This window comes from Daphnia carinata, chromosome 8 (assembly GCF_022539665.2).
Source record: "Daphnia carinata strain CSIRO-1 chromosome 8, CSIRO_AGI_Dcar_HiC_V3, whole genome shotgun sequence".
Lineage (NCBI taxonomy): Eukaryota > Metazoa > Arthropoda > Branchiopoda > Diplostraca > Daphniidae > Daphnia > Daphnia carinata.
This window is the reverse complement of record NC_081338.1, coordinates 5630446-5658314: the sequence shown is the minus strand read 5'-3', so window position 1 is coordinate 5658314 and position 27869 is coordinate 5630446. Positions and strand designations below refer to the sequence as shown.

General features: G+C 39.4%; 8 protein-coding genes and 1 long non-coding RNA gene across 17 annotated transcripts; 4 read left to right on the top strand and 5 right to left on the bottom strand.

Moving 5' to 3' along the window:
- Positions 1 to 231: 231 nt before the first annotated feature.
- LOC130691035 (WD repeat-containing protein 18-like) lies at positions 232 to 1922 on the bottom strand. Its single transcript, XM_057513943.2, has 5 exons — positions 1677 to 1922; positions 1339 to 1620; positions 1106 to 1273; positions 832 to 1039; positions 232 to 740 (listed from the first exon to the last, which is right to left on the bottom strand). The coding sequence occupies exons 1-5, from the start codon at positions 1851 to 1853 to the stop codon at positions 310 to 312; spliced, it is 1266 nt and encodes a 421-aa protein (XP_057369926.1). The 5' UTR covers positions 1854 to 1922; the 3' UTR covers positions 232 to 309.
- A 262-nt stretch (positions 1923 to 2184) lies between these two features.
- Positions 2185 to 4592, bottom strand: LOC130691056 (nucleolar protein 11-like). The gene is made up of 8 exons (XM_057513964.2): positions 4288 to 4592; positions 4054 to 4224; positions 3778 to 3990; positions 3573 to 3711; positions 3215 to 3501; positions 3089 to 3155; positions 2427 to 3019; positions 2185 to 2365 (listed from the first exon to the last, which is right to left on the bottom strand). Exons 1-8 carry the CDS (start codon positions 4417 to 4419, stop codon positions 2243 to 2245), a joined length of 1725 nt encoding a protein of 574 aa, XP_057369947.2. The 5' UTR covers positions 4420 to 4592; the 3' UTR covers positions 2185 to 2242.
- A 96-nt stretch (positions 4593 to 4688) lies between these two features.
- Positions 4689 to 5760, top strand: LOC130691090 (alpha/beta-tubulin-N-acetyltransferase 9-like). The gene is given in 5 exon segments (XM_057513997.1): positions 4689 to 4795; positions 4851 to 4960; positions 5032 to 5088; positions 5154 to 5294; positions 5359 to 5760. Coding segments are annotated over 5 exon segments (597 nt in total). The 5' UTR covers positions 4689 to 4718; the 3' UTR covers positions 5571 to 5760.
- Positions 5286 to 7987, bottom strand: LOC130691023 (arf-GAP with dual PH domain-containing protein 1-like). 2 transcript variants are annotated; one of them, XM_057513936.2, is made up of 9 exons: positions 7508 to 7987; positions 7397 to 7443; positions 7156 to 7334; positions 6911 to 7100; positions 6725 to 6826; positions 6533 to 6658; positions 6328 to 6462; positions 6039 to 6267; positions 5286 to 5694 (listed from the first exon to the last, which is right to left on the bottom strand). In XM_057513936.2, the coding sequence occupies exons 1-9, from the start codon at positions 7587 to 7589 to the stop codon at positions 5630 to 5632; spliced, it is 1155 nt and encodes a 384-aa protein (XP_057369919.1). In that variant the 5' UTR covers positions 7590 to 7987; the 3' UTR covers positions 5286 to 5629. The 2 variants fall into 2 exon arrangements, with proteins under 2 accessions (XP_057369919.1, XP_057369910.1); XM_057513927.2 differs by having other exon boundaries at positions 6725 to 6829; positions 7508 to 7985.
- Positions 7988 to 12004: 4017 nt separating this feature from the next.
- Positions 12005 to 19668, top strand: LOC130690978 (uncharacterized). 8 transcript variants are annotated; one of them, XR_009001134.1, is made up of 15 exons: positions 12005 to 12294; positions 12361 to 12546; positions 12602 to 12758; positions 12817 to 12979; positions 13044 to 13937; positions 13998 to 14408; positions 14476 to 14622; positions 14684 to 14875; positions 14939 to 15087; positions 15156 to 15359; positions 15425 to 15531; positions 15659 to 15755; positions 17069 to 17184; positions 17240 to 17402; positions 17455 to 19668. It is a non-coding gene; the product is annotated as an uncharacterized LOC130690978 (long non-coding RNA). The 8 variants fall into 8 exon arrangements; XR_009001138.1 differs by having other exon boundaries at positions 14684 to 14832; positions 15425 to 15755; XR_009001135.1 differs by having other exon boundaries at positions 14939 to 15045; positions 15425 to 15755.
- A 427-nt stretch (positions 19669 to 20095) lies between these two features.
- LOC130691068 (out at first protein-like) lies at positions 20096 to 21799 on the top strand. Its single transcript, XM_057513975.2, has 7 exons — positions 20096 to 20326; positions 20442 to 20600; positions 20669 to 20776; positions 20854 to 20936; positions 21010 to 21073; positions 21150 to 21322; positions 21382 to 21799. The coding sequence occupies exons 1-7, from the start codon at positions 20213 to 20215 to the stop codon at positions 21530 to 21532; spliced, it is 852 nt and encodes a 283-aa protein (XP_057369958.1). The 5' UTR covers positions 20096 to 20212; the 3' UTR covers positions 21533 to 21799.
- A 290-nt stretch (positions 21800 to 22089) lies between these two features.
- LOC130691079 (ras-related protein Rab-1A) lies at positions 22090 to 23683 on the bottom strand. Its single transcript, XM_057513986.2, has 6 exons — positions 23511 to 23683; positions 23125 to 23197; positions 23019 to 23066; positions 22907 to 22954; positions 22603 to 22830; positions 22090 to 22538 (listed from the first exon to the last, which is right to left on the bottom strand). The coding sequence occupies exons 1-6, from the start codon at positions 23522 to 23524 to the stop codon at positions 22338 to 22340; spliced, it is 612 nt and encodes a 203-aa protein (XP_057369969.1). The 5' UTR covers positions 23525 to 23683; the 3' UTR covers positions 22090 to 22337.
- Positions 23684 to 23934: 251 nt separating this feature from the next.
- On the bottom strand, positions 23935 to 25373 carry LOC130691045 (transmembrane protein 179-like). The gene is made up of 7 exons (XM_057513953.2): positions 25124 to 25373; positions 25018 to 25064; positions 24798 to 24927; positions 24597 to 24725; positions 24450 to 24534; positions 24272 to 24384; positions 23935 to 24197 (listed from the first exon to the last, which is right to left on the bottom strand). The coding sequence occupies exons 1-7, from the start codon at positions 25222 to 25224 to the stop codon at positions 24134 to 24136; spliced, it is 669 nt and encodes a 222-aa protein (XP_057369936.1). The 5' UTR covers positions 25225 to 25373; the 3' UTR covers positions 23935 to 24133.
- Positions 25374 to 25562: 189 nt separating this feature from the next.
- On the top strand, positions 25563 to 27803 carry LOC130691014 (uncharacterized). The gene is given in 5 exon segments (XM_057513917.1): positions 25563 to 25911; positions 25975 to 26017; positions 26074 to 26339; positions 26403 to 27733; positions 27736 to 27803. Coding segments are annotated over 5 exon segments (1875 nt in total). The 5' UTR covers positions 25563 to 25744.
- Positions 27804 to 27869: the final 66 nt, after the last annotated feature.

Genomic DNA, 27869 nt, shown 5'->3' with positions numbered 1-27869 from the left:
ATCATATTTCACCTGCTGAATCACGATGACACCATCATCAAGAGCCCTTCAACTTGAATCTCTTTGGCTAGGGGTAAAAACGTCATTTTAAAAAAGAAAAAAAATAATTATTATTAGGACAAACTAAACAGTTGACATTCACCCGTGCAACAACCTGAAATTCAAGGCTGTTGCAAATTAAACAAACCACTATGTGTGGTCCACTAATTCCCAAACTTAACGGCGAAAACATTCTTTATCTTCAACAATTCTTTATTCACTTGTCCATTTGTTTTCTGTCAACGACAAGTTCAATCGTTTGGAAATGCATTATTTGCGTTTCTTGTTATCGCTTGTCGTACACGTCGTATCGTTCTTGAGAATCTTGTCGACGGCAAACGCGTACAATTGCCGATTGACGTACTTCAAATGGCTCAGCTCGTTTTGCACCACTTCACTCGACGCTTGGCCTTCGCTTTTGCCCAATAAGGAATTCGACTGACGTTCAGAGTCGAACGATTCCATCAAAGGTGGACAGCGCATCAACAATTGGACGTTTGTATCGCTGTCGGCATTCAACTGGCCGTCGTGGCGTTTCTTTTCAAATGTGTTGATGATGACCCGTGGATGAAACTTGTCTGTATCCAAATGTTTGTATCGTGGAGCGAAAAATGCATTCGTTAATGGTCCACGGTGTGCCAGAATGCGGACGCATTGCCCGCTGGCCATGTCCCATACACGAGCGCTTTCGTCATCCGAACCTTTTTTTTCAATGCAACAAATAAGAAAAAGATTTTTTGCTATCATAATCTCCGTGACCGAGTTTCACGAAATGTTTTTTTTTTTCCTCACCGCTTAGTAAATGACAGCCGTCCATTGATACGCTCAGGCATGTGACAGCTTTCTCATGGCCCACAAACATTTTCTTCGACGCCGTCTCGTCCACCATTTGTTCAACACCACGGGGAGGATCCAATAAATCTATTCTGTAAATCTTTCCCTCCTGAGAACCGACGTAACAACTTTCTTCGGCATGGTCAACCGCAACCGAACGCAACGGCTGAAATGAAAGGATATATCTACGCGTTTGGGAAATCTGTGAAACTGAATCAATGCAATGCCATACCTGACCGAATTGTATGTTGAATAACGTTCTGCCAGTGTTCAGATCTCGAATTTTGCACGTTTGATCGAGAGATACTGAAAACGCCAAAGGTTGAATCAGCGATTTTGTCACATGGAGGCCAGTCACTGGTAAAGAATGGTCTGACCATGTCGAATCTGGTTCGCATTCCTGATGATGAATGAAACGGGAAAATCAATTTGATCAATCACTGTGGAGAAACATTTAAAACTCACCTTGGAGTGTAAGACCGTCTCCAAACTCCAGAGCAGAACCAGGCCTTCAGCTCCAGCACTTACAAACCGTGAAGAGTCTGCTGTGAATTTCACGTCAGACACATTTTGATAGTGACGTCTAAGTGATGCCACTAATTTTCCAGTTGACAATTGCCAGACCAACAACTGTTCACTGAGGGCCCCCACACAAAAGTTGTTGCACGGAGAAATTGCCAAAACTTGAACGATGCCAGGCATTATCATTTTAGTTGTGATCTGATCTTGCCTATTCAACGCCCATACCTGTAGTTAATTCGCCGTAAATTTTGTGGCACAAATAGATACGAGATGACACATACCTGTATAATGGGTTTGTCTTTTATGGAGGCAATCAAGTAATCTCCACCGACTACACAGAGCGATTGAGAACCCGAAATTCCACCTTTAAATGTCCGTAACGTAGTGCCAGTCAATGGTTCCCAAATACATGTGTTCCATAATTGACCTGAACATTCGCTTGTGACTACTACCTCCATGCCGAATTTTAAAAGATACTTTTATATAATTAACATTCAGGCGCCAAGTCAACGTATTTGTTCAAGCACACGTGTTGCGATCAGTCGTCTGCTACGTTGCTTTCAAAGATGGCGCTTTTTTAATTCAGCCAAATTTAAATATTAATTTCTTTTTTCTTCTCAAATTTTCTTCAGTGAAATCTACTAAAATTACATGCTTCATAGATCCAAATCCATTAAAAACCAGCTACGACGAAGAAACTACTAGAATTAAAAGAAACTTCACAAAACTGAAGGATAATGAGTTGAAAGAAAAAAATGCATTAAAATTACTTGGTATACTGTTGATGAATAGCTTGAAATGAATAGCTGTGTATTAAGAAAGATTGGTTTCACGCTACCAACCTTCATTACAACAGCCTTACAACCTCAATAGCGTACCAATCTTTACGTCGGTTTTCTGGAGGCCTTCTCTTCTGTTCCAGTAAAGTCACAAGGGGCTCAGATTGTCCCAAGGAATCCAGGACGTCGTACTATAAATAACCGCGAAATTAGTTGAATACAAGTTATTGCTTTTACCTCAATAGAACTCACACTTTCGCCAACAAGTTGTCCCAATTGTTTGATTAATTGTTTAACTTGATCGTCGCTACCTGCGATGAGCAGCTCGTGATGATGCGCATCCAAAATGAGTGAAATCCAATCCACAACTTGACTGAAATCAGGTTTACTGTTCTCAGAAGTTTCATCTTTAGCCCATTTGCAAACTTTCAGGAGCTCGGCCAAGTATTCCAATAATTTGATTGTGGACTGTGTGGTCATTTTTCTTCTTAGATGATTTAGAAGGACAACATCAGAATGCGAAAGAGACAGAAGAATCTCCAGCATTTTAGATAGCTTGTCTCCTTTGACAAGATTGTTTTCTAGCGAAAAATTCAGAAGATCTGCCAGCCATTTTTCTGGTAAATCTTTAACAGAGGACAACAGGAGACAGATCCCGTCTATGTCCTTGTCTTCTTTCAACAGTGGAAGTAACTCATCAAAAATGAGGCTGCTACTAGCATTCGATTCCCACAGAGTGTTTGACAGTCTAGTTGCGTCACCTTGACGAAATTTTAATGGATTAGGGTTCGGTGTTGTTGGAACAGCTTCGCCCCAGCCGACAACGACAGGCTTTGCATTTGTATCTTTATAGGGAGCAAAAAAATAAAGATTTTTACCACACGGTCTAAAACATGATGTCTCAAGCCAATTACCTCTTATGTGTTTGCTATCTATTAGATTGCACAGCAAAGAAGGTTGAAGAACGTAGGGTACTACGACCTGGAAAAAGAAAAACAAGTTTTTAAAAATTTATATTGGCAAATTACAAGTGTTCTTACCAAATTCTGTACAATGCAGAGCAACAAAACGTTGTTGGCCTCGAGACAGTACATGTGCGGTGGGTCACAGAAGAACTTCAATTTTCTGTTCGCTACACTCATACCAAATTTCAAGTCAAACAGCAAGAGCGTCGCCCCTTCTTCGCTCACGTCAGCTCCATATATAGCAATGTGAGTGGCATCTAACTTGACCATTGCCACAGGACTCGAAAGGCATATCCCACTTAAGCTGTACGTAGACATAATACCACCTTGTTCAGAATAGCGAACCAATTCTCCATCAGACCCTGTTATAATGAATAAAATTGAATTCTAGTGAAACTCTTTACAAAAATATCGGTAGCTTCGGCATGCTTACATAACACAAGAATGGTGACAATGTTTGTATCATCATTAACCACAACCATTCCTAGGTTTTTGCAGCCAGTTCCTTTAGTCAATGAAAAATTTAGGTTCCCCTCTGGTGTTCCATCACTTGCTAGACGAACATAGTAGATCTAAATACCGAAAAAGGGAGTATACAAAATAAGACATAGCTCTATCTAAAAAAAAATTGCACTTACCTTGTTTCTTGATGTGCACAACACAAGGATTGATTGATTTTTAACTACTTCAAGGTACGACTTGGCAACGGTTTCATTCTGATCCAATAAACTTGGTTTAACATCCTTCCGTTTGGTTAAACCTATTTCTAGACACTCACTGTAACCATTCTCATACACAATGATTGATGATTTTCCAGGAGGTGAGTGAATAGTGTGAATATTGGTTGAAAACTAAAAGGCAACAATTTTCAAAATTATGGTTTGAAATTTCTGTTGTAAAACAAAACAAAGTACTGTATGCTTTTTGACATCTTCCAAGTTTGATTCATCTTCATTCCACATGCAAATATGTTTTCTGTTTAACACACAGACATATTTTTCACTTGTGACATCATAGACACTCTTGCAAGTGATTTGGTTTGATTGCCTAGTACTCCAGCTTTTCAGCGGCTTTTGATCTGAAAGCTGTAACCAACAATGACAGTTGTGCTGAAATAGAATTTTTTTTAACAATCATCGGGTATTTACCTTGTGCTTGACAACGATATTAGGTCCAAGAGTAACAAGAACCGTGCTTTCTTCTTTATCAGCACTAACTCCAACCAAATTGTGGGCACCAAGTAGCGGACATAAAGTATAATGAGGCTTAAACGCCGCCATTTCCCAATAGAAAATTGCCGGGCTGAAACTGAGGGCGTTTTCGAAAAACAAATAATTCACCAGATATTTTATAACATTGATAAATATCGTGATTCACAGGAAAACACTTATTTCGGTAGAAAACTTCCAGTCTTCGAAACAAACACGTGCTACTCGTTATATATTTACATGGTCGAAGGCCTTCCATCCCGAATGGGGTACCGACAGGAATTTCATAAATATAATACGTCCGTCTGCCAGAGTCGCTGCGGCGAAAAATTGAACTTTTCTTATTTTTGACATCTTGTGTCACAAAAACAATGAAGATCAACCGCCAAACTAAAATTACGGGTGATCTTGTTTTTTTGGTACCTTACAGGGAAATCCACGTTCCTAGGTATAATATTAAAATCTAATTTAAAACGATGCGCCAAATGATTAATGACATCCAGGTACCACGAATGGATGTCCTCGGAAGAATTGCAGAAGTTGACTGCTTCAGAACCGCTCTCATTAGAACAAGAATACGAGATGCAAAAATCATGGGCTGACGATGAAGACAGTTTAGTGATAAAAAATATACAAATAATTTGAAAACAGTCATCAAAAATCATTTGCAATGTTTCATTTCAGAATGCACTTTCATTGTTTTGGATAAAGCCAAATATGAAGAAACAAATGACTAAGTTGGTAAATCAAAATATTTTTCAAGAATGTCAACAGCTAAACGATCTGATGATTTGACCTTTGCACAGATTCTATGATTGGTGATACCAATATTTTCATGACTGACAATACTGATGTTACCTCGGCAGAAATTGAGATCATGATTGCAGAGACTTGTTATCGTAGAAATGGAAGAGGAAAAGAATCAACATTATTAATGCTCAGATACGGTAAGAAAAACATTTCACAGAAGACAAACATCAATTTTAATAAACCAATCTTAAAACAACACAGGTAAAGAACAACTGGGAATCAAACAGTTCCATGCTAAAATTGGGCTAGATAATATTGCGAGTATTCAAATGTTCCAGAAGATTGGATTCCGCGAAATTAGCCGGAGCGAAATTTTCGGTGAAGTTACCATGGCGGTCTTCTCCGACGATGATGCATTTGTACGTTATCTGAAGGATCACATTGGTCAATACAACGTGTCCAACCATTATTGAATGGCATTTCCCTTGCTGCATAATATGCGTCTTGAATTGCGAGATGGTGTTGGACTTCCTCAGCGAGTTGAAAAGAAGGATACGACCGACCCCCCACCTCGCTTCTTTACCAAAATGCCTCTCACTGTTGTGCAATAAAAAAAAGAAGATAATATAAACGACCGGACTAAATCAATTATCTACATGCCTATCCGAGGGTTTGTTTGTGTTAGTTCATGCAGGGCACTAAAGAAAATTTATTGCCAGGTTTCCCCAGGTGATGAAAAAATTAAATAAAAAAAGGTAACCACATGCATAAATTATTTTCTGAGAAGAAAACACCGAGAGGTCCACTGGGTTGCTAGGAACAATTGTTTTAGGTGCAATTAAAATTGTTTTAGGAATAGAAAATAATAAAAATGGAAGTGGTGCTTTAGAATAAGAAGGAGTTGCGTTTTTTAGATGCTTTTGGCACCAAAATGGACCTACAAAAGGAATCTTGAGGTGACATTGGCCGAGAAATGACCATCTGAAGGGCGGCTATCCATTCATTACGGTCGTCAGATCTCTCTGCCGAAAAAACAAAAGAACGAGATGGTGTTTTCACGTGAAAAATGAATCCCACATCCTTGACTTTCCAACCGGCAGGCTGACCCAGATGGATGCTGTACCCATCACTAGCGTGACCAATAAAGATCTCTCCCTTAGGGTACGGATCCTATACGATTAGTTAAATACAGTCAGAACTACAATAATAGAATTGTTTTTCACCATTTACCAGTTTTTGATCATGGTACATGAGTTTTCTTCCATCAAGAGTAAACCACCGTCTTTTGAATCCGTCTGAGGGTTTGGGCCCCGTTTTGCATAAGAAACCTTCCTTCAGGAAATCTTGCGTCAATGACTGTGCCAACTGAAATTTAAAAAAAATAATTAATATGGTATTTATGGCTAGTAGATTTGAGCGGTTTAGCAATGATAACCTCCATTTCGGGCTGGGTAGGATGAGCGACTTGTAGTAAATTAAGTTTAGCTGACCGAATAGCCATATACCATTCGACAATCACCTCGGCGTCATCGTGATACACATAAATATGCCGAGTAGAGCCCTGAAATTCATTACGTGAAGAAAATTGTTTCAGAAAATTGAGTTATTCCATTAACTTGTATCTTACTTGGTTGATGTAAGTGATTTGGAGTGAGGTGGGAGGTTTTAATTTTTCAGGGGCAAATGCTACGTTCATGTCGAGTATACGGATTTCCGCCTTAGGCTCCTTCTTCTGAAGAGAAAATGAACAGAACATGAGCAGGCATTGAAACGTGATTCAGAGCCATAATCAAAATTGCAAGTGTTGCGTTACATTGGAGACGAAGTATTTAAGGGTATTTTCTCGCTCCGACAAGACGAACCGCCTCTGTTTGCATGAATCATCAACTTTACTTCGTTTGAATAGAAAACCTTCCATGGTTCCGCGAGTATATCGCTGTTTTTCGGCATGAATAAATTCTTCCCTTTGGTATTTGGCCCTAATCCATTGTTCTCTAAGAATCCTGTTTACGATTTAAGATTAGGTAACCTGAGTAAAAGTAGAATGATTTTCCTTACTGTGGATCATTTTCTGAAGGTCTTCTGTAACACACTGGTACCCGTTCCTCATACTTCCTTTTGGCAATAATATTTCCAACTTCTTCTAAATGTTTTACTTGGGATTCTTCCCATTTGTCTAACCTCAGGTGCTTTATCTTGGATATATGGGTTCCCAAGGCACGATGGATCCCAGCACACTGTGCAACGAAATGGTTTTCACAATTAGTCTAAACTCCAAATGTTATTACGTGTTGCAAACCTGAGTGCAAAGAAAGACTCCAATATTGTAAGATGCATACTCTGTCGCTGCAATAAAAAATAGTAGTCAGGAAGTTGTTTTGGTGGTTGAAACTGGTTATTTGAAACTGACCTTGACAATTACAGTCAGCACAAACACTGTTACCGGCTTTCTTGACTAACTCTAGAACTCGTCTCCCATTGATGTCAGCCATTTTTCAGCAACATTAACAACAACAACACTAACATGAAATTGGTAAAACTATAGAGGGTGATGCAATGCCCTAGAATGCACTGGGCTACTCGTTATTATAACAAAAGACGTGTTGTAATCATGGGAAACAATCGAATTGCTTTTCCTGGTGTTTGCGTCGTCATCACAGCAACAACCACAATTGCCGCGTCAACTGAGATTTCCATATTCGGTGGAAAGACTAACGGAAACAAGAATTGTGGTGGGGCTTAGTACATTACCAACAGCACTGATTATTTATGTTTCGTACTTTGTTCACATATACACTGGCCACACTATTTATTATTCTTGAGATGGCAATCTAGGGACGTCAAAGTCAGACGCATCAATGCGTCTGCAAAGTTAAGGATTTGTTGACAGGGGGTCCCAAAGCCACTCCCCTGCCAGTGGGCGTGCGTAAACGTACTCTGGGGGTTCTTTAAGAAATCTATTATTTGTTTATTATTATTATTTGTTGGATTTCAATTGACTTTAAATAAAAATATTTTGTTTTGTAAACTTCAACGATCAACAAGTATATTGAGTTGGCCGGTGTATCTCAAAGTTTACGGGCGCATTTTTATGAAGACGTAACAATCGGATAATAAACATATATTAGCCGAATTCTCGATTTATACTTAAGGAAATCAGCTGATCATTCTAAATAGAGAGAAAAAGCAAAGTCGGCACATGTTAAGTTTTCATTACCACCGTGTGAAGCAGTACAACGCACAAATGAATCTGGGCTTTATTAAGCTAATCTTTTTTCAAACTCGTTTGTTCGTAAATGTCTTATTCAACTATGTGAATAAAATTCTCCCAATGTTAAAAAACCACATTAGCCAATATTACATTAAGCTACAAATTTTATATTTCAGGAAATAAGCCTGTTGAGTGCTCCCCTACCTTCGCCATTGCAGTCGAAAATTATGAATAGCCGTCTTCCAGCTGCGACAAAATCGAATTTTAACCTAATTCACATTCCCCACAAATACGCAAAAATGGACAGGCTATTCCAAATCATTTCCGTTTTATCGCAAGTGAGAGGTTTGATCACTAATCCGATTGCTATTGCAAGATGGTTAATGGCGATTGCAGAGACCATCTACGATGCGTTTCGCAATCATTCTTTTACGCCGGATACTTTCCCCAGACAAACAAAAACTGCGTCACCGACACCTGACGTGGCTGAAAGGCGGAACACCACAGAAGCCATAACCCAGAATGAAGGGGAGGGAACTCTATCTGCCGTCTTGACCGAAATTCCAGGAGCGTCTTCATCTACGGAAAATGCCAACGATAGAGAAAACGTATCTGAGGATACAACTGATGCCGCTAACACAGACCAGATCGAAGAAACCGTGGAAGAGACGTCTAATATAGACAGCGAAAGTTCTAAGCTATCAGAGTCCTCGCGCGTGTGTACTTCTTTTTTAAACTATGCTTCCACAAAGAATCTGATGCGAACATAACGGCATCCATTCAGGTAACTATATCGTGGTAACCTCACAGGTTTCGGGATTTCATTTGAAGGCAAATTTATTTTTTTAATTTTATTTGAATTTAATTGAAGGCAAATTTAATTAATTAATAAGACAAAATTTAGTAAAAAATTTTATTTAATTAAAATTAATAAATTTAAAATAATTACATTTGAATATTTAAATATAAAAATATTTTAAATATAGAAAATGTTTTAAATATTATAAATATTTACAAATTAATTCTAGAAAATTAAATATTTATTAAATTATTTTACATATTATAAGTAATTATTAATATTTTAAACATTTTAAATATTTATGTATGTTTAAAAATCAATGTTCAAGAATCGTCGATATTTTAAATATATATATATACACATATTATAATACGTATTTTACCGTATCTTTAAATTATATTAAAATTATATTTTAAATTATATTTAATATTATTTTTTAAAATTTAATTAAATATATAGATGTATTTTAAATTTTATAAAATATATATTATAAAATTTTATTAAATATTATAAATCAGAAATATTTTTAAGATTTATATTTATTTTTCATATTTAAATTTAATAATTTTAAATATTGATATTTAATAATTTTAATTTTATTAATTAATTAATTTTTAATTTTTAATTAATTGGAGAGCAAAAAGCAAGAGAACGGCGCACCTTTACTGTTGGCCAGTACCTTGAAGAATTTCATCTCATATCTCGAGTGTATTTGCATAATGAGACTACTGTTAGCCATCGGATCCGTATTTTTCGGGCAGTATCAGACTTAGCTGTACGGCTACGCTACGAGATCTGCAACCTGACAACAAATCCGGAACAAAAGGCCTACGCCAGACCGCAGAGGCATTTTGCCACCGGAAACCAAGTTCGAACAGACTTTAACTCATAACCAAACTTCCAACCCTATCTACCCAGAAGAGAAAAGATGGAATTGGCTCCCATTCACCAACTCATCCGACGATGACGGCTGAATTTTCCGGATTGCCGGAACACCAAGAAACCATTATGGGGGTGAAAGAGCTAGAAACCATTATGATGCTGTAAGAATCAGATGTGGAAACTATGGCCCCGGCCATCGAAGAATTCACCAACGTCGATAGCATCACAGATGCCTCTGTAACTGATTTGTTACCAGAAACAGTTAACGACCCATCGATCAAGGCAACTGAAATAGACGGCCAAAAGGTCACCACCTCGCGCCCAGCTAAACGAGTCCGGTTCGCCAAAGAAGTAGAGGAAATTCCACCGAAAAGTTCTAAGCTATCAAGATTCGTCGAGGGAGCGGACAACCTCTTGGTTAAACTAGGCTTCCTCAGAGAATCGGATGCGAACAAAACGGCATCCGTTCAGATAACGATAAATGCGAAGCCCGTGGATATGGTGATCGACTGAGGGTGTTTCGAATCCATCATAGGCCGCGATCAATGGAGACGACTAGGTGAGCCGACACCGAAGGCTTTGTCGAAACATGACTGAACTACGTTTAAGCGAACGGGAAAATACAAGAATCGTTTCACATGGCCAGAAGCAGGAGGCTACTTTCACGCTTTAGTTCAATTACAAGAACATGTAATGATTCTACTGATCTATGTCGGCAAAAAAAAAAGATTACGTCGGTAAAACCGATGTCCGACCCACAGTCAGGGGTCGAGGCCGTGCAAAGTGAGAGAAACTATGGGTGAGGACTCGGGTGGACGGAGAAGCAGAAACTCTAGGCGGGGTAACCCAGCCGAGTTCAGCTATTTAGAACGGACACGCCGTAAAACGGCCTAGGGTTAAGCTTGGCCGGGGGTAAGGCCGCCTGCACCGCATAATAGAACAATGAAAGACCGGTAACCTGGATAATGTTATTGAAACATGATAATATTTCCCCCATTTACATTATCATGCCCTATTTCCTCGGCCGTCGGCCCATCTACGATCTCCACCTACACGCAGGTAACGCTCATTTAATTCAGATTACCCGGGAAAATGAAGCTGAATCTCAACCAAAAATAGATAACACTGTCAAACAATAATCTGAACAGGAAGCAGATGTCAACAGAATGTTCGTTAAATCGTCGAAAAAGGTCAAAAACAAGAAAGTGTGCTGTGAATTAAAGACAGCTTATGCGAAGATCCAAAAACTAACACTGCTGCTCGAATAATATCAACGTTTCCGTACTTGTCGATTCCTTGTGATTCATGAAAATAATTTGGAACTTGGAAATATAAAGGTGAAAAAAATTAATTTTTTTTTATATTTAGGAAACACGTTAAGTTGTTTGAAACCAATATACGGTGTCAATTGTGGAGTATTCAGTGGGAGGAACGGGACATCCTAAGGAATGCCTGTAATCATTCCTAAACGGATCCCTGCGGTCTCCTGGTGACACTCCTGACAAGCTCCATTGGAGCTCCCGCCTCCCAAAACCTTCCAGAAACCCTCCCATCCATCCCTTTTATTTTGAGATATCTTATATAAATATTGTTACCCTCAATTTCAAATAAATACAAATTAAACGAACATTTTTCGAAAAATTCTTTATTCGCTAAATGTGTACATAAATTCATTTAACAATAAATATTCAAAATGTAAAAGGATTTGAATTAACAATCCTAGACTTCGAAACGGGGGACGTTCCAGTAATTATGCAGGAAGACCCTGTTCGCTTTCGCAAAATTAAGTACGACACAGATAGTCTGAAACCAACAGCATAAAAAAGGCGTACTTCCCTTCGCTGAAAGACAAAGAAGACTAAGAAGAATGCGGGCGTAACGCTTTGCTTTAACGTTGCCAATTAGCGAGATTCGCGTAGTTGCCATTTTTTAAATTCTGTCTGCTTCGTAGCAGACGAAGACAAGCTGGTGGTTTTTGGGACGGAAATAGGAAGAGTTGTTCGCTTAGGCTTCCGAATAACCTTCCCATGGATGTACTAAAACAATCCTAAATGTTTTTGTACAAAGGGGAGGTTATTGGAACTCCCCAGTAACATTTGAGCCGTCTGGGTTGTTTTTTCAATGGCACAGAAGAAGGCCATGTTATGCTACTGGCTGCTGATCAGCATTTCAAATTCAGCACAGGAATACATCAGCTTGATTTAAATATTGTACACTATGTCACTACAGATGACATTTTACAAAAACGAGTATTTTTCAAACCTCCAGCGGTTTTGGTCATACCTCTAAATGATTATATGTACAGGTAAGCACACCTACATCCCTTTAAGCTTTTATTGTTTGTGCAATGGAATTTTTAAACTAATTTCAGGGCCGGCTGATTTGTTCTGGAGTCAATGCATGAATCCTCTGAGTGTTCAACAAGAAGCAGTCAGTGCAACAGTGATTAAATACATGCCACAGAATCAGATGCTATGTGTTGACTATAATACGCAAGGAGCTTTCCAAATGTTCAGCCTCAAGTCACTGGAATTGGATTTTAGTGGTTTCGCTACAGGTACTTGATCTGAAAATCTATTGTACAACAAATGAACCTAAAGATTCAACTTAAGGCTGTAATCTTAACTTCGGTTCCTTGATCGTGGGTTGAGTATCTTTTATGATGACGTCAAATGTAAACTGTTCTGGGGCATGCAGTCGCTTATTATTCAAAAACTGTCTCAAGTTGGATTTCAAGTTCTGAATCATCCACACCGATTTTACATTCAGGTAACATTTTTTAATTGATTTATTGTGAATTGTCATTGACGGGATTTGTTTGTAATAGGCAATGAAAGCCGGACACACGCATACCGAGATCGTTGCACCTCACGCGGCTCAAATGGCACAGGCTTTGTTGAATGTTGGACTAGAGAACAATTCGAGGTCTTTCCTGCATCAAGGATGAAGGAGCCAATTTAAACTTTGTTGAGGAACGAGAATGGCAGCAAGTAGTAAACTTGAAATCACTGTGTGAAAATCTTTGCAACATCCTTTTCTATCACTCGTTCCAAGAAATGGAGCGACAGCTGCACTGTCAACGCTGAACTTACACTCAAAACTCAACGGACGTCAACGAAGGCTGCAGTTCATTGCCCTATCCTCGTCGCCAGCTGGAACAATTCTACTGGAATAGGAAATCTGAGATTGAGAGTCTCAGTTCCTCTGTCAAAGCAGCTGAAGTTCTTTTGATAGACCAACTGGTCCCTGCGTCCGTCTTGGAGTTGTGGGCAGAAGAAAAAGGCACAACAAACCAACGGACATTCAAAGTTATCCACCTCCATCACTGTATGCTTTGCTATCGGCTTATTTAAGGCCAGACGTGGACGACGTTACGAAACATCGTCTAGTTCAATACTTCTTTATGGATTTGGCGTGGATCTATGGCCTTGATTCTAGTAGCGATGAGGCTGAAGGAGTTGACAATAAATCTGTTGGGAGAGAGGAGGAAGAAGAATTGAAAGGAGATTACGATGAAGTTGAGGAGGAGGAGGCAACGGAAGAAGAGGAAGACCACTGAGTAGCTCAAGAAGAAATTGAAGAAGTCCAGGTCTAATTGGTTCACCGTATGGTCCTGTAGCTGAGGAAGCTGCTGATGTAGGGTCGGAAGACCAAGAGGGTTGCGAAAAAGTGGATGAACGCGAGGCACAAGAAGAGGAGGAAGCTTTCGAATTGAAACTTACAGAAACACCAAAGGCTATTTCGACAGCTCGTCCTTCCTGTTTGCGTCGTTTCTCAATGCCTTCACTGGCCGTTTCTGAAGGTGATTCAGAAGAAGAATCTCATCAACGTGAAGATGAAGTTATTGAGCCTGAAATGTCATCGACTTCCGAATCGCAGAATCTTCATTTCAAAGATGTTGACGAAGAACAACCGAGACCAAATGCCCAACGCAATAGCGTCTTTAAGGTATTAATTCAATTATATTTGAAAGGATTTCCCATTAACTTTCATTTCTTCACCATGTAGAGTGGACTTCACTTAACTGATAGCGAAGCTTGTGGCAGTGACAGTGTCATCGAATCTGAAACGGGGCCGGGAAGATGCGTCTGAAGAAAGCTCGGATCAGGCTGGTCCGTCTCAACCAACTGAAGAAGGTGAAGATGAAGAAGAGAATCGAGAATCAAATGAATCAACTCATAAGACGATTCAATCAAAGCGAGTGGTTCGAAACAAAAGAAGAAAGAAAACGGAAAAAGCGGAAGAATCACAGAAACATAGGGGCAAGCTTTTGTTCACGAAGTGAAACGACCTCAAACTCGACGTGGAAGCTCAGATACCAATTCCTTTTGGGAATAACATCAGCAGGAAGCCAATACCAGTCAAAGTGGTGCAGACGGTGGAATAATCAACTCATCACCAAGACCATTAACACGAATGGTAATTTTTTAAATGCATATTTACTAATCAAGTATCTTATTAATTAATATAATTTTATTTCATGTAGGCGAACGAGTATGGAGTGCAAAAATCAAGTGGAATGGTGTCTGCTGGATTTGCACAAAGGATCTCTACCGTCAATCGCCCTAGATCTCGTGCTGGCACGGCTACATCAGGAACCAATGCTATGAGAGCAGTCACAGCGTACAGTTATGTACGTCTTTTCATTTTATTTCCATTTTTTCGTTTATAAATATTACCTTTTTCTTATAAAGCAAAGAGAGAACGATGCCTAAGATGAAGATAATGCTCTCATGGAAGTGCAGCCATTGCAATACTATTCTTAAATACCAAATGTTTTTGTAAGCTTTTCTTTTCAAACTGTAGGATGATATATGATTCCCCACTCAATCTACAGTTTCAGGTATCATATCATTTAACAGAATGACTCATCTATAATTAACACAGTATGTATTTGCAGCTGCACATTTAACTTCACCCGTTGATAATTAAATTCTTTACTTTTACAGGGAACGCATTCAAGTGGATCTTTAGCAAACAAATACCTAGAAACCTGCTTCTATGTTTTATCTGGTGGCCGTTTTGTTTTCGTTTCAATACGATTGACTTCACGATGGTAAATGGAAGAAAATGGGATTCCATAAATGACACTTTAAATGTAAACCAAATTTCGTCGCTTATTTTCTTTTCTTATATTTTTGTTTTATTTTATTTTTTAATACTTAGGTTACTGACATTAACTGTGTTTGTTTTTGCCTCTAAAACCACGACTGCCTTCGTCACATACGAAAGAGTTTGGAGGGGAAAGGGTGCCTTACACTGACCATAGAAACACCCACACGATAGTATCAAGCCTAATTGTAGTGCTACGAAACGTACGGTTGTTGCAAACCAGTCTCGGACGAACCTAATGAAAACCGAATCATTGAGGTAAGCAATAGCTAAAAGTAACAATCAGTTTGATGTGTACCAGACTCTCACGGTAATCGGTTAAGGTTCAATGAGAATGAGTCCAACGTTCCAGTGCTCGACTGAACATTGTGGAGGCGCAGCTCAGAATACGCGAAGTTGAGCCCGGGAATCAACGCAAAGCAGTTACGAGGTTAGATAATTTAAAGGACGTAAGACGTAGATAGATTTATCTCACTTTTCCCTCTCGTTTTCGGGTGAAAATGGCCGCTATGTTATAAATCGTCTCAACAACATTTATCTTGCTATGAGCACTCAAGAGGCCCACATTGACGTCGGATCATTCATAACTGATAGTAACTGAGGCGACATTGGCATTGGCAAAACATAATGCTTTGTAAACTTCAACGATCAACAGTAAGTATATTGAGTTGGCTGGTATATCTCGAAATTTTACAGCAGCGAGATGAAAGGGGGAAATTCGCGCATAGAGAAACCCAATATCAAGGTGACCATAGCATTATCCATTATGCGGACAGCAACGGGGAGTGCTTACATTCTTTTTCTTGTTGTCCTGATTTGAAGCGTCAGGTTTTATTTGCGCGTTGCCGCATTGCACGTTAGTTTGTCCAGTTGGTGGGCTGCCTGCCGGTGTCGTCTCTTTGGCCTTCGATTCGTTATTTGGGTTGGGCATGATCTAACGAAATGCTGCAATATAAAGAGGAATGGAATATCTAAGCAAGGATAGTCAAGGATTCGCGATTCAAACGTTTTGTTTAAATCAAAGTAACATCCCCTTGATTATTACGCTATTAACTAGAAACATGATCTTCTGTAACTGCTTTTTCTTTTAAACAAAATTACCAAATACTATTTTTAGTTTCAATCAACCTACCTTGACACGTAAAATGGGGCAGTTCTATTTCGCTGGAACTTTCCGTGATATCGACGTCGAATGGAATGCTTTACCCGACCAATTTTGTGGGCCTTTTATACAAAAACGAATTCACCCCATTTTTAACTAGTAAATGAGGTGGTCGCGATTTTAATCGTAAAAACTTTGTGACAGCAGGTGCTTTCATATTTACCTACACCCAACCTTGCATAATCCTATCCTCCCCTTGCATTTCGGATTACAAACTCGTCGCCTCTGCAATTTAATAGAGCGTTTGTTTAGAGTGCAAAATGCAGTAGGGCAACAAAATCAGTCGTAGATAGGTTTAAACGGACTTGATGGTGAAACACAATTCTAGATCTTATCTGGCTTAGATGTACACAGGGAACGATGAAAAACTTTATCCTTGATGCAATGGAAAAGATTATAAAAAAATGCAGAGTCATGTTGGCGTGATGCGAATAGAATTGCCGGCTCGCTTCAAACACAACGCAGTGGTGGGCGTGAGAAGAGTTCAGTCGGGATTAATGTTAACGACCTGCGTGTACTGACCTTTGAATTATAACCTTCCTATGCGATACGCCCGCAGTCCACCGAAAAAATCATAGGTCAGGCTTGTTCATTTAACTAACAAAGTTCTTTCTCATTTTCACCACGGTGAGGAACAAGAGCCCCAATGCTGTTTGTCGTCTGCTCTAGCGATCGATCATTGAATTTTTCTTGGTTTGTGTTAAACTTTAAGTTATTTAACTTAGAGCAAGTGACGTCTCGTACGATCACCAGGTCAATGCAATGAGAAGTTGTAAAAATAATTCAAGTATTTTTCTTTGTTTAGGCTATTTCCAAAAAAACCAATTGAAATCGTGTTTCATAAGACACGTATTAAATGGTAGCCCTACGTGGTATTAAATGGTAGCCCTACGTGGTAGGACCATCGAAGCTCTTCTCTAAGTATTAAAACACCAGAATTCGTTGGAACATTTTTTTTAACATTTTTATTTTTAAGATCCAAATTCTTTCCGAAAGTACAAGCAATCTGTAGTAACCAAACATTGAATTTGTGAAAGAAATCGAAAGAAAAGAGAAGCTGGAGAGGTTTAACGATGAAAATGTAAGGGTGCTTAGAAAACCTGTGGACTTTGTTCAAATCACGTCCCATCTAAATGAAGGTACAAATTTCACATCATTCAAAATGGCAGCTATTGCAATTTAAAAGACCAGTTAACAGTGTCTGCAACGATGGTCCCCTATTTTCAATAACTACAAATAGACGGCATCTAAGAATCAAGAATGAAACGACAGTGAAGGAATGAAAAATGGATAATTTCTGAATAAGGAAACCTGTCTACTTACACAGTACTAAAGTACTCAAACAGCAGGCAGGTATTCAAAGTATCAAAAATGATCATTGTCATCAATTCTTCCTTCAGTCCGATAGAACCTTCTGAAACCAAATACATTGGCTGTAACTTGGTGGCATCATGATAACCGAATGAAATTGGGGGTGGGAGAGAGGTGACAATGGCCATAACGATTAAAAAACTTTTCCGCTTTAACAGCATACTTATTTCTTAAGCAATTATACCATTGTCGTCTCACCTCACCTACTAACGTTCAGTGTATCAAAATGCCGATGTCCCGTAGCCAATGCACATCAGTCGCCAAAGTTACAATCAAACAGAAATGAAAAATCTATGCAAATGACAATGACTATAATGAGATTAGGAAACTGCTTCCTTTGACAGCAAACAGGTTTCCTAAGCGTCAAAGATGTTCATTGTCGTATGTCGCCATTCACTTCCGTGCAGTAGATCATAATGCTATCAATTTGCAGCCACCACATCGAATCAGATCAATTTTGCCCCTTCCTTCAAACGTTACGAATTTAAACAAAACAAAAGCTCACAGAATTATCTAAGTATCAAGCATCAAGTTGTTAGAAGAACGACGTTTAAACATCGTTTTGAGTCCTTTGAAGAATTTCTTTCCTTTTTTTCCTCCCTGTGGCTCCAGAAACATTTCCTTAGCGCCAGTCAGTGATGCCATCTTCTCCTCAAAATCGATATTTTCTTTTTTGACAATCACTTGCAGGGCTTTTTCTCTTTGCTTGACAGATTCGGTTAGTTCCGCGTGCTCTGATTCGGACGACGCAGAAGCAAGTTTTGTTTTCTGATTGCTAAGGTCTTCTTCTGCTTCACGTATAACTTTGCGTGACCTCTTGCTGTCTTTTTTATAAATATTTTCAAGTTTAGAAATAGTCTTCCTGAGTTTGTCGATGCTGTTGGATTTTTTTAGCACAATGACTTCCGGTTCAGATTTTTTCTCGGAGGCGACGTAGTCGACACGTTCGGCCTTTTTTGTCTGGCACTCTTTCATTATGTTCTTTATTGTTTCTGACATTCGCTGTTCGTATTTTTCGCGATTTTTTTTATTCTTGTCTTTTTCTGTCTCGATCCATAACACCAAGTAAGTGATGAGAACGTGCCTCAAGTCTAGGCGAGTTTTATGTTCGGCATCCGAGTCCGCAGATTGTTGCCCGACAGGCGAAGATGTCGTCTCGGCTATTCCCGGAACTGGTTCTGTTGTCGGCGTTTGAGGAAGAGCTTCTGTTGTGTCTGTAATTTTGATCAAATGCACATTTTCTCGATGTAAATGGAGGTCGTAGATGAGTCCACGACCGAGAAAATTAGGCATAGTCTTATCTCCTGCACAGACGTAAATTGGGTGTAAAATCTTTTTGTCTTGTAATTGAACAATGGCGTAGAAAAATCCAACGACCTCCTCCCGTTTTACGTGCTCTTTGTACTTCCCTGTACGCTTAGACGTGACCAAACCTGTCTCCCTTAAAGGCCTTAACTTAGGCTCACCTAATATTTGCCATTGGTGTTGACTGATGATTGTCTCTAAACAACCTCTGTCGATCACCATATCCACTTGATGCCGGTTCATTATTACTTTCACGGATGCCGTTTTGTTGGCATCGCATTCTCTGGGCGAGCCATGTTTGACCAACAGCTCGTCCGCTCGTTTGAGGAATTCTGGTATCTTTTCCGGTATCAAACCAGCTAGAGTGGCTTCTGAAGTGCGACGGAGGCCGAGTTTTCTTACTAGCTTCTTCTTTGGCCTAGGTCCATCTGGTTTCTCTGCTTGGCAAACAGTACTAGAAGAAGTGTGCTGGGGTAAAGGATGCGTCATGTTACTTTCCTGTAACAAGTCGCTCCCGTTTTCAGGTGTGAGCTGTTCAGGTTGTTCTTCTCTGCTGGAAAATCCTGTTGATCCTGTGACGTAGCCGTAGAAATCGAAAAGGAACTGGCCAAAAATAATGGATGCCATTACCATGAAAAGTTTTAGCAGCCATATTTGTTTAAGAAGCTCGAGGAGAAGGGATTCTAAGAACGTAAAGTTATTCATGAAGGTGAGAGCCATTTTGGATATGATTTTTTATTTTAAGATTGCTTGAAAAACACCCTGCACTGTCTCGCCTTAAGTTTTCTTGCGAACATAAACCAGAGCTCACCACTGCTCCAACTCTGATGTTTTTTTATAAAAAAATGTTAATAAGATAAGATAATTTGAATTGTGTGAAGAAAATTAAATAATTAGTATTTTTCCCGTGATGTTCGATAATGCAACTGTAAAAAACTCTTAAAAAGAATTTTTATTTCGTGAAGAACTATCTCGATTTTGGAAACTTCTGAATTTCCATGCATGCTGTCTGTAGGATGGGAGTAAATGCCCTGGTGGTCATTACTGTTTCCGCTATTGTTTCCACGTTATATCGTCCCGTGCTCCAATTCCACGCTTAAGCCAACTTGTGTTTTTCGTTTGCACCTCGAACCAGACCTACGTTGTTATGTGCATTTTAGTCGACAGTAATAGGAACAAAAGGGAAAGATAAATCAAAAATACTAAAAACAAAGAAAAAGTTAGGTATTACAATGTACGATACGTAACCTGATGCAATCATACCTGGCAAGTCATGTTCGAGATGAACGGCTTTGTGTTCGTGAATGTCCATTTCCCCTGTTTAATGTTCATGTTGAGTTGTTTTACTTCATCAAGTCCCCAGCTTGTCATCAATATAAAAAATCAGGTGAGTTCTGTGGTCAACAAGTAACTAGAAATTTGAAAAGAGCCAAATGCAAATATACTCCTGATATAATAATTTTTTTTAGTATTCTATTTAATATTTTCTGTGTTTGAAAAAGGGTGGAGATGTACTACAGGAAGTCTTAGCTTCAAATGTCAGTGAAGAGGTTGTTGAACTAGAATACCAAAGAGCGGATGGAACAATAGTCACACAGCTACTAGATTTCCGGAGGGAAGTACAAATCTACCGACTCCTGATTCTAGCTGAGGAGGAACAGGTACATATTTTTTATTTGTTTTATGATATAGAATAATTGTTTAAGGTCCTTTTATGTTCTCATCACAGCTATACTTGAAGAGTATACAGCCCCCATATTATCAGGCTGTTTGTTTTGCATCCAAATTATCTAAACAGGACTTTATTGCTGCAGATGCAATTGCCAAACTTCGCCAGGTAAAACTAACTTATCTGTGCCCTGATTTTGCTGTGAAACTACCCACCAACTAATAAGTTGTCATTGGAATTCATAGAAAAACCCACACACAGTAAGGTACCCAGAGGAGGATAATGGGCATGAAAATGCCACGTTTGAATATACCCTGGACATCTCAAGGTATTCATTGCACATAACCCAAATGAGAAATTTGCTAAATGGGATTTTCACCCTTTGTAACCAATGATTTTAGGTCTAAGGTTATATCTAACCATATTCAACCTTTATGTGTAGATGCAAAGACAATCTATGTTCAGGTATGAAAGCATATGTAAAGCATATAGTTTTTGTTAAATGTTTACAAAATATTTGCTGTAATTTGTGTACAAATAGGAGGCAGATTTGAAAGTATGGGCTGCTATTGGTAATCCCAACGAAGCTATTATGGTTCTCGATGCTGCACAGCACATGGTACGGCCAGCCAGCCGATGCAAAGATGTATCTGTTTCAAACACAAACTCAAGCTCAATGTCTTGCCAATGCCATTTGAATTTTTGTGTCCCATGGTAATGAGCTTTTTATTTCTAAATCATTCATCAACTTGACTTAATGTACAACATTGTAGGTACCCGTGTGGGCTGAAATTCTGTCGCGGACACGATCAGCAAACCGGAAAGGCTCTTAGCTATCGGTGTGGCATTAAGACATGTAAAAAGTGCCTCAATTACGCGTTTCCTGTGAAGAATTCACAATTCTGTCCGTGGGACGATTACTAAAACTAGCGCCAAATCGTTTTTCTACGAGAAAATTCAAGTATTGAACAAAGTGCCTCGTGAAGCTTTAATTATTTTGAAGATAGAATCAGGTGACAGCCAATTGTGCGTGTTCCAGTCTTCCAGCACTGTGTCGTGGATGCACACCGGTCATTGACGGGTATATCTTTCTGTCAACCTTATAATTTACTGCTTCGTTCCTTTCGTATATCAATTATAATTTAAAAGGCAATTTTACAAAAAAATAATAATAAATTCAATTCAACTCAATGTGTATAATAATCGCAAATTGATACGAAAATGGATCTAAATGGAATGGCGAGCAAAATTTTCTTTTCACCCAAACAGAACATTCCCTTACAGGTATTTCTTTCTGAGTTTTATGTTTTTCTTTTAATGAATCCAATTTCCCCAAGAAACAACAGCACAATACAGGCGTGTACAAGCTGTTACACGAAGAAGGGAGAGGGGTTGGCATTTTTAAAATAGTGAAGGAAAATCAACCTTTTTCAGCTAAATAAAAATGGAAAAAAAATTTCAGACCTAGATAAGACGCGACACTATTTAGAACTTTTTCTTATTCTCTCATTGGTGCAAGAATAGATACGCATGGGATAACAATCGATCAATGCGACTCGAGAGAAGTGAAAAAAAGAAAGAAAATTGGTAAATTTTTGTTTTCAACTTTTAGACTTTGGTTGGGAAGCCAAGAAACGGAAAATAAGGTGGAGGATGCGGATCTTTGCTTTTTTTTTGTTTTTTCTTCTGGTTTTATGTTGCTTGTCTTGAATTTCTTTTCCCTATTCCATTAACAACATCCCGATTTCGATTGTTCCACCGGTCTAGAGGAAGAGTTTATGTTGATTCCGCCAACACCATCAGAAGGGGCAGATGGGGGACCCATTCGATTCTTGATCTCAGCCGCCATGGTCATGAATGCTTGTTCGACGTTCGTTGCGTTCTTGGCCGATGTCTCAAGGAAAGGTATGCCTAATTGTTCTGCGTATTCCTAAAGCAAAAGCAATTGATGTCATTCGTCTGCTAGAATCGAAACCAACTCGAATGTTTCTTACTTTGGCAGCGGCGTAATCGACGACCTTCTTAGTGCTCAAATCACACTTGTTCCCAACCAAAAGTTTGTTGACGTTTTCGCACGCATAACGATCGATTTCCTGTAGCCACTGCTTGACATTGTTGAACGACTCTTGGTCAGTACAATCGTAGACGACAATGATACCATGGGCACCTCGGTAGTAACTTGACGTGATTGTCCGGAATCTTTCTTGACCAGCGGTGTCCCACTGTTAAGAAGCAAATGTGTAATTGTTTTATTACCAGATCCTGCCAAAATAATGGTAACTATATCTTTTTACTTACAATTTGTAATTTAATAGTCTTTCCATCCAAATCTATTGTCCGAATTTTCTGCACGTGACAAGTAACAGTAAGTCATCACTCAGCACACAAAAAAAATAGTTGTATAACTTACGAAATCCACACCAATGGTACTGATATAGCTCTCCGAATAGGTATCATCCTGTAGAAAGATAAACATTATTTGAAAGCATAAAAAGTAATTTCTTGTAAGGATTTACAGCAAATCGGAGCAGAAGGCAAGATTTGCCAACACCAGAGTCACCAATCAGGAGAAGTTTGAAAAGATAGTCACTGTGAAAGAAAAAAATAATTTAGTTAGAGAACAGATGACACCCAAGTAGTGTAAGCCATTGTTGAGATTGGAAATAGTGGGAAATTCCCACTAGCTACATCAGCCTCGCAAATGGGTGGAGTGCACAAAATCTTTAAACTATTTCCCAAAAAAATTACAAATAACCAAGTGTTAAGAAGTTTGTAAGATGGCTGGTATTAACATGGGATTAGCAGTTGAGAAAAGCAAAAAAAGCTATACGTCATCAAATGCAATCGTTCGAACGTCGATCTAAACGACGAAAAAGGTTTGTCACTTTGAAGAAATACTTACTACTCGGGATTCATTTTGGATGTGTACTAGTTCACTTGGTAAAGTTGATTTAAAGGAAATTTGCGCGGAGATAAAGAGATGAAGGAAAGACTGAATTAACAACGGACAGCGACCCTTTACTCTACGTGAACGGGCAACTTTACGGTACGCCTCCCTGTGTTAAAATTGCCTAACCAAGTCAACGCAAACCACATCGATACAGATTACTATCGATATACCAGACACAAATCGATTTATTGAGACTTACGACGTCTGTCCCCGGGCATGACTGGCGTGCCGATCAAAGGCCTCTTCACGGAAAATCATGATTAATTCTTTCACGACGCCAGTCTTCACGTGACCAGGAAAAGGGCTCATTATATTGAGCTGCCGATGAGATAGCACTAGTCTTGGTTTAAAGAATCGTAACGTTTAAACCGTGTGCTATTTTTTTTATTTATTTATTTGGCTTTCTGCAATCAGAGTTCATATGAGTAAGACTATTTTTTCGTATGAAGGCATAGATAACCATGTTTACACATTTATTGAGAACTGTGGGAGTAAAACGACTTTGAGAAGCGAACAGATATAGACTCCCACAAAGGGCACGCACAATGTACAAATTACAACGTCATACGCAGCTTTTAACCGAGCATGGCTTCGTCGCTAGCGCTTCGCTGTGGAAGTCCATCTGTTAACAAACGCCTCCTAAGAAAAAGAAAAATGAGCAGATCGAACTAGCGCAATACTTTCACGTTCTGAATTCTATTCAATTTCCTTACCGCTCTTTGGCCATGCTAACTCGTATATTTTCACGCTGGTGATATCGACATAATTTGAGAACTGCACACACAGCTAATCCTACCCAGCATGCCCAAGAAGCCCAAGCTCCAAACTACCATAAAACAGAAGAGATAAGCAAAGTGAATTCAAATGTAAGAACTAAATTTAAGTTGAAACCTGAGCAGTTCCCAGCAACAAGTAAAAGCCCGAGGTGTTGATATTATCCACTTGGTCAATGTTTTCATCTTCTGCATAACTACACCTGTCATACAAAATATTATATTAATTATCTGACAGATGACTTTAGGAATAACTTGTGCTTACTCTTCAAAACGTTGGGTGATGTCTCCACACCAAGTGCCAAAGCCAAGTGTGATTATCATAGCTGAGGCTAAAGAGAGGAAACAGAGGAAGGCACTGCCTACAGCATCCACAAAAGCTGAGAGAAAGGAGCTGACATTCATTAAAAATGAAAACAACAAAAAATTAGTTTGGTTTTAATCTAACACATTGATAAAAACAAACCTGTCAAGCCCTCGATATAGGAAATGACCAAGCCTGTGAATTTGGAAACAGCATGCTGTAAGCAAAACCACTCCAGATATTATAACAAAGACACAGTAGGCACTTGGCGCCCATGTAATCACAAATTGGCCTTTTGTTTTTTATTATTGTTTTTTAAAACAAGCAATTAAAAGATTATTAATTTCAGACGTAAGCCATATAAAAAAAATACAATGCCAACCATCAGTTTCCCTCCATGTTCCTCTGGAAAATAGCAAACAATGGCCTCTGAAAAAACAACAACATTTATTTATGAAGGTTCCTTTGTAACAGAAATCAGAATGTACTTAAAGTCTTTTTGATGAATAATGACGGGAACAGATATGCATAAGGCTAAAACTAGAGCTAGGATATAAACCGTAATTTGAATGACCAGTAAAACGTTCATTTTAGCTAAAGAACGTGATTCAGACGGAAACTGGGAGGAAATCAAAACGATATGTCACAACTTCCATAATTCGGTGAGGGAAAACAAGGAAGCAGGGTTAAGCAAATGCTTAAAAAGTTACTAACGTATGTAATTGCGACTGACAGTTAGGGAAAACGGCGTTGCATTTGGCAAAACAAAAACATTGTATACATGTTGTTGAAATGATACAAATCGAATTTTTTAGGTTAATTAAAAAAATTGTTTATTGTATTCGCATAAAGGATGACTCGGTATTTAAAATAATTTTTATGCTCGAAGAAAGTAAAGAAAACCGCATGGCAATGCTGTGACAGAAAGAAGCGTCTGTGTGTGTGAGGTGGAAGGCGTGAGATTTGCTATATCGAGTTTTGCTCTGTAGAAAAAGAAACGAAAAAAGCCGGGAACTGGATGAAAACGGTGATAAATGAATTTGTTGTTCGCTTGGTGGGTGAAAAAGAGTTAGTATACCTAACGTTTCTCGTCTAAAGTCGAGACAAAAATGGAAATGAATCAAGTTGAAGAGGATACTAACAACACCGATGTCGGTGAACAAGTACAAGAGACAGATGAAGCGATGCAGATGGAAGGCCAAGTACACACGACAACCGTATTAGACGAACAGAGTCTACAACAACTCATGGATAGTGGCACTGTTAGTGAAGACAGGTATTTCTTTATATAATAACATTCAAATTTCCCCTTCAATAATATTTACTTTCCTTATCGCAGCATTATTGCCATAGTTCAAAACGAACATGGAGAACCTCAAACGGTATATTGGATATTTTCATCTTTCTGGATGTAGTAATTCACTTGTGGTTTTTATAGGTGGTACTGAGTCGGCAAGACGCTGAAGCCTTAGGGATTCAATTGGATCCTCTTGAGCAACCAGTAGAAGATGAGGAAGCACAGGCTACCACAGCAGAAGCAGAAATGGAAGAAATGACTGAACAAATGGACCAGGAATCTGAAATGCAGCCTTCTGAAGACATGACAGAATTCAACTCTGAAAATCCAGAGCCTTCAGAATTTAACTCTGAAAATCCAGAACAGCCAGAATTCAGCGCTGAGCATCCAGAACAGCCAGAGTTTAAGTCTGAACAGCCAGAATTCAGCTCTGAACATCGAGAGTTTAAGTCTGAACAGCCAGAATTCAGCTCTGAACATCCAGAACAGTCAGAATTCAACTCTGAACATCCAGAACAGGCAGAATTTGACTCTGAACATCCAGAACAGTCAGAATTTGATTCTGAACATGCAGAGCAATCAGAGTTCCAACAAGAATTGCAAGCTGGAATTCAGTCGGACCTTCAATCCCAACTTCACGCAGAATTTCAGTCGGAACTTCAATCAGAACTGCATAATGAACTACAAGATGAACTCCAGAATGAACTGCAGCAAGGTCTTCAAGAGCCCACTAGAGAATCAGAAATCCCATCAAAAATGTCACCAGAAATTCCACCAGAGCTTCAACCCAAAAGTCAAGAATCTTGCCCAAATGTGGAAGGCGAATCGGAACCACAGATTATTGCGGTTCCTGAAGCCATAACAGTACCTGACGTCCTACCTGCAGAAACGCAAGAACAAGAGGCGGACGAGAAGAAAGTGAAAGAAGATGAAGAAATGCAAACCACCACCGTATCGCTGGATGCAGTTTCTCAACGGCTAGGTGAAGATGGTGGTGAAGGGGACAGTTCGGCTAATGATGTTCTATCCAACATCATTCATTCGTTATTCAATCCGAATGAGCCAAACCAATCGAACGTTTCGATTGTACCGAGAATGGTGGGCGGCAAACGCAAATTATGCCTTAGACTGCCTGCCAGTACGGCCAGCGCACTTCTCGCACAGACAGGCAGCCCGCTGGCCCATTCATTTACCGAGGGTGGCATCCCCAAGAAAATAAAGATCGTCATCCCGCCACATTCGTTCTCAAACAGCACCGGAAGCTTTGTCTCTAGCCTTACCAATTCCGCATCTGTGATGCAGCAAGAGACGAGGGTAGTAAAAACGTCTGTGATGCAGCAGTCAGCCATGAACAATTCTGGCGGGAAAACAACAGGTCCAGCACGGCTAGATCCAGATACATTAATGAGCAGCAGTTCGTTTTCTTTAATGTCATCTCCCGTCAAAAGCTCTTCGAAACCCTTTCTGGCCTCCCTGTTCAGTTCGACATCCACCACAACTCTGAGCGCCTCATTGACAGTGACACCAGTCGCAAATCCGCCAAAGAAACCATTAGGCACGACAGAGAATCCCATTCAACTGGTTCAGGAAGGCAATAGCTTCCGCAGTTTGCAGCCATTGACTCCCGATCAGTTGAAACACATCGCGTCAGTGTTGAAACAAAATCGGCAGGCAATCCTGTCGGGAGATGGCAAGAGTGGAACGAGTTCCTTGGCCAGCAGTGCGGAAGGAGATGGCGGCAAGCGGAGGGTCGTGTACGATGCAAAATCTAATACGCGGATCGTATATCGAGTGGTGACTCCGGCGAGCTGAAGAAACTCCCTTCAGCGACGGGTGCCACTATTACGACCCCAGTCACCCTGTTTCTTTGAAATCAACCACCACACCGACGTCTACTACACCCCCAGTTGTCAGAGGACGGGGTAGAGGCAGAGGAC

What these genes read in the sequence shown, in the direction of transcription:
- LOC130691045 (XM_057513953.2), bottom strand. Translation starts at nt 25,224, where the DNA reads ATGAACGTTTTACTGGTCATTCAAATTACGGTTTATATCCTAGCTCTA. An exon ending in ATTCATCAAAAAGACTTTAA is followed by an intron (nt 25,065 to 25,123) that starts GTACATTCTGAT and finishes TTGTTTTTTCAG; the next exon opens with AGGCCATTGTTTGCTATTTT. An exon ending in TGTTGCTGGGAACTGCTCAG is followed by an intron (nt 24,385 to 24,449) that starts GTTTCAACTTAA and finishes GTTTTATGGTAG; the next exon opens with TTTGGAGCTTGGGCTTCTTG.
- LOC130691079 (XM_057513986.2), bottom strand. An exon ending in GCCTTCTGCTCCGATTTGCT is followed by an intron (nt 23,067 to 23,124) that starts GTAAATCCTTAC and finishes ATCTTTCTACAG; the next exon opens with GATGATACCTATTCGGAGAG. An exon ending in TCGATTACGCCGCTGCCAAA is followed by an intron (nt 22,539 to 22,602) that starts GTAAGAAACATT and finishes CTTTTGCTTTAG; the next exon opens with GAATACGCAGAACAATTAGG.
- LOC130691068 (XM_057513975.2), top strand. Translation starts at nt 20,213, where the DNA reads ATGTTCGAGATGAACGGCTTTGTGTTCGTGAATGTCCATTTCCCCTGT. An exon ending in TCATCAATATAAAAAATCAG is followed by an intron (nt 20,327 to 20,441) that starts GTGAGTTCTGTG and finishes TGTTTGAAAAAG; the next exon opens with GGTGGAGATGTACTACAGGA. An exon ending in CAAAGACAATCTATGTTCAG is followed by an intron (nt 21,074 to 21,149) that starts GTATGAAAGCAT and finishes GTGTACAAATAG; the next exon opens with GAGGCAGATTTGAAAGTATG.
- LOC130691056 (XM_057513964.2), bottom strand. Translation starts at nt 4,419, where the DNA reads ATGGCGGCGTTTAAGCCTCATTATACTTTATGTCCGCTACTTGGTGCC. An exon ending in ATATCGTTGTCAAGCACAAG is followed by an intron (nt 4,225 to 4,287) that starts GTAAATACCCGA and finishes TGTTGGTTACAG; the next exon opens with CTTTCAGATCAAAAGCCGCT. An exon ending in TGTCACCATTCTTGTGTTAT is followed by an intron (nt 3,502 to 3,572) that starts GTAAGCATGCCG and finishes TCATTATAACAG; the next exon opens with GGTCTGATGGAGAATTGGTT.
- LOC130691023 (XM_057513927.2), bottom strand. Translation starts at nt 7,589, where the DNA reads ATGGCTGACATCAATGGGAGACGAGTTCTAGAGTTAGTCAAGAAAGCC. An exon ending in AAATCACTTACATCAACCAA is followed by an intron (nt 6,659 to 6,724) that starts GTAAGATACAAG and finishes AATGAATTTCAG; the next exon opens with GGCTCTACTCGGCATATTTA. An exon ending in GTCACCTCAAGATTCCTTTT is followed by an intron (nt 5,695 to 6,038) that starts GTAGGTCCATTT and finishes ATTGCACAACAG; the next exon opens with TGAGAGGCATTTTGGTAAAG.
- LOC130691035 (XM_057513943.2), bottom strand. Translation starts at nt 1,853, where the DNA reads ATGGAGGTAGTAGTCACAAGCGAATGTTCAGGTCAATTATGGAACACA. An exon ending in AAGACAAACCCATTATACAG is followed by an intron (nt 1,621 to 1,676) that starts GTATGTGTCATC and finishes AATTAACTACAG; the next exon opens with GTATGGGCGTTGAATAGGCA. An exon ending in TCAACATACAATTCGGTCAG is followed by an intron (nt 1,040 to 1,105) that starts GTATGGCATTGC and finishes CTTTCATTTCAG; the next exon opens with CCGTTGCGTTCGGTTGCGGT.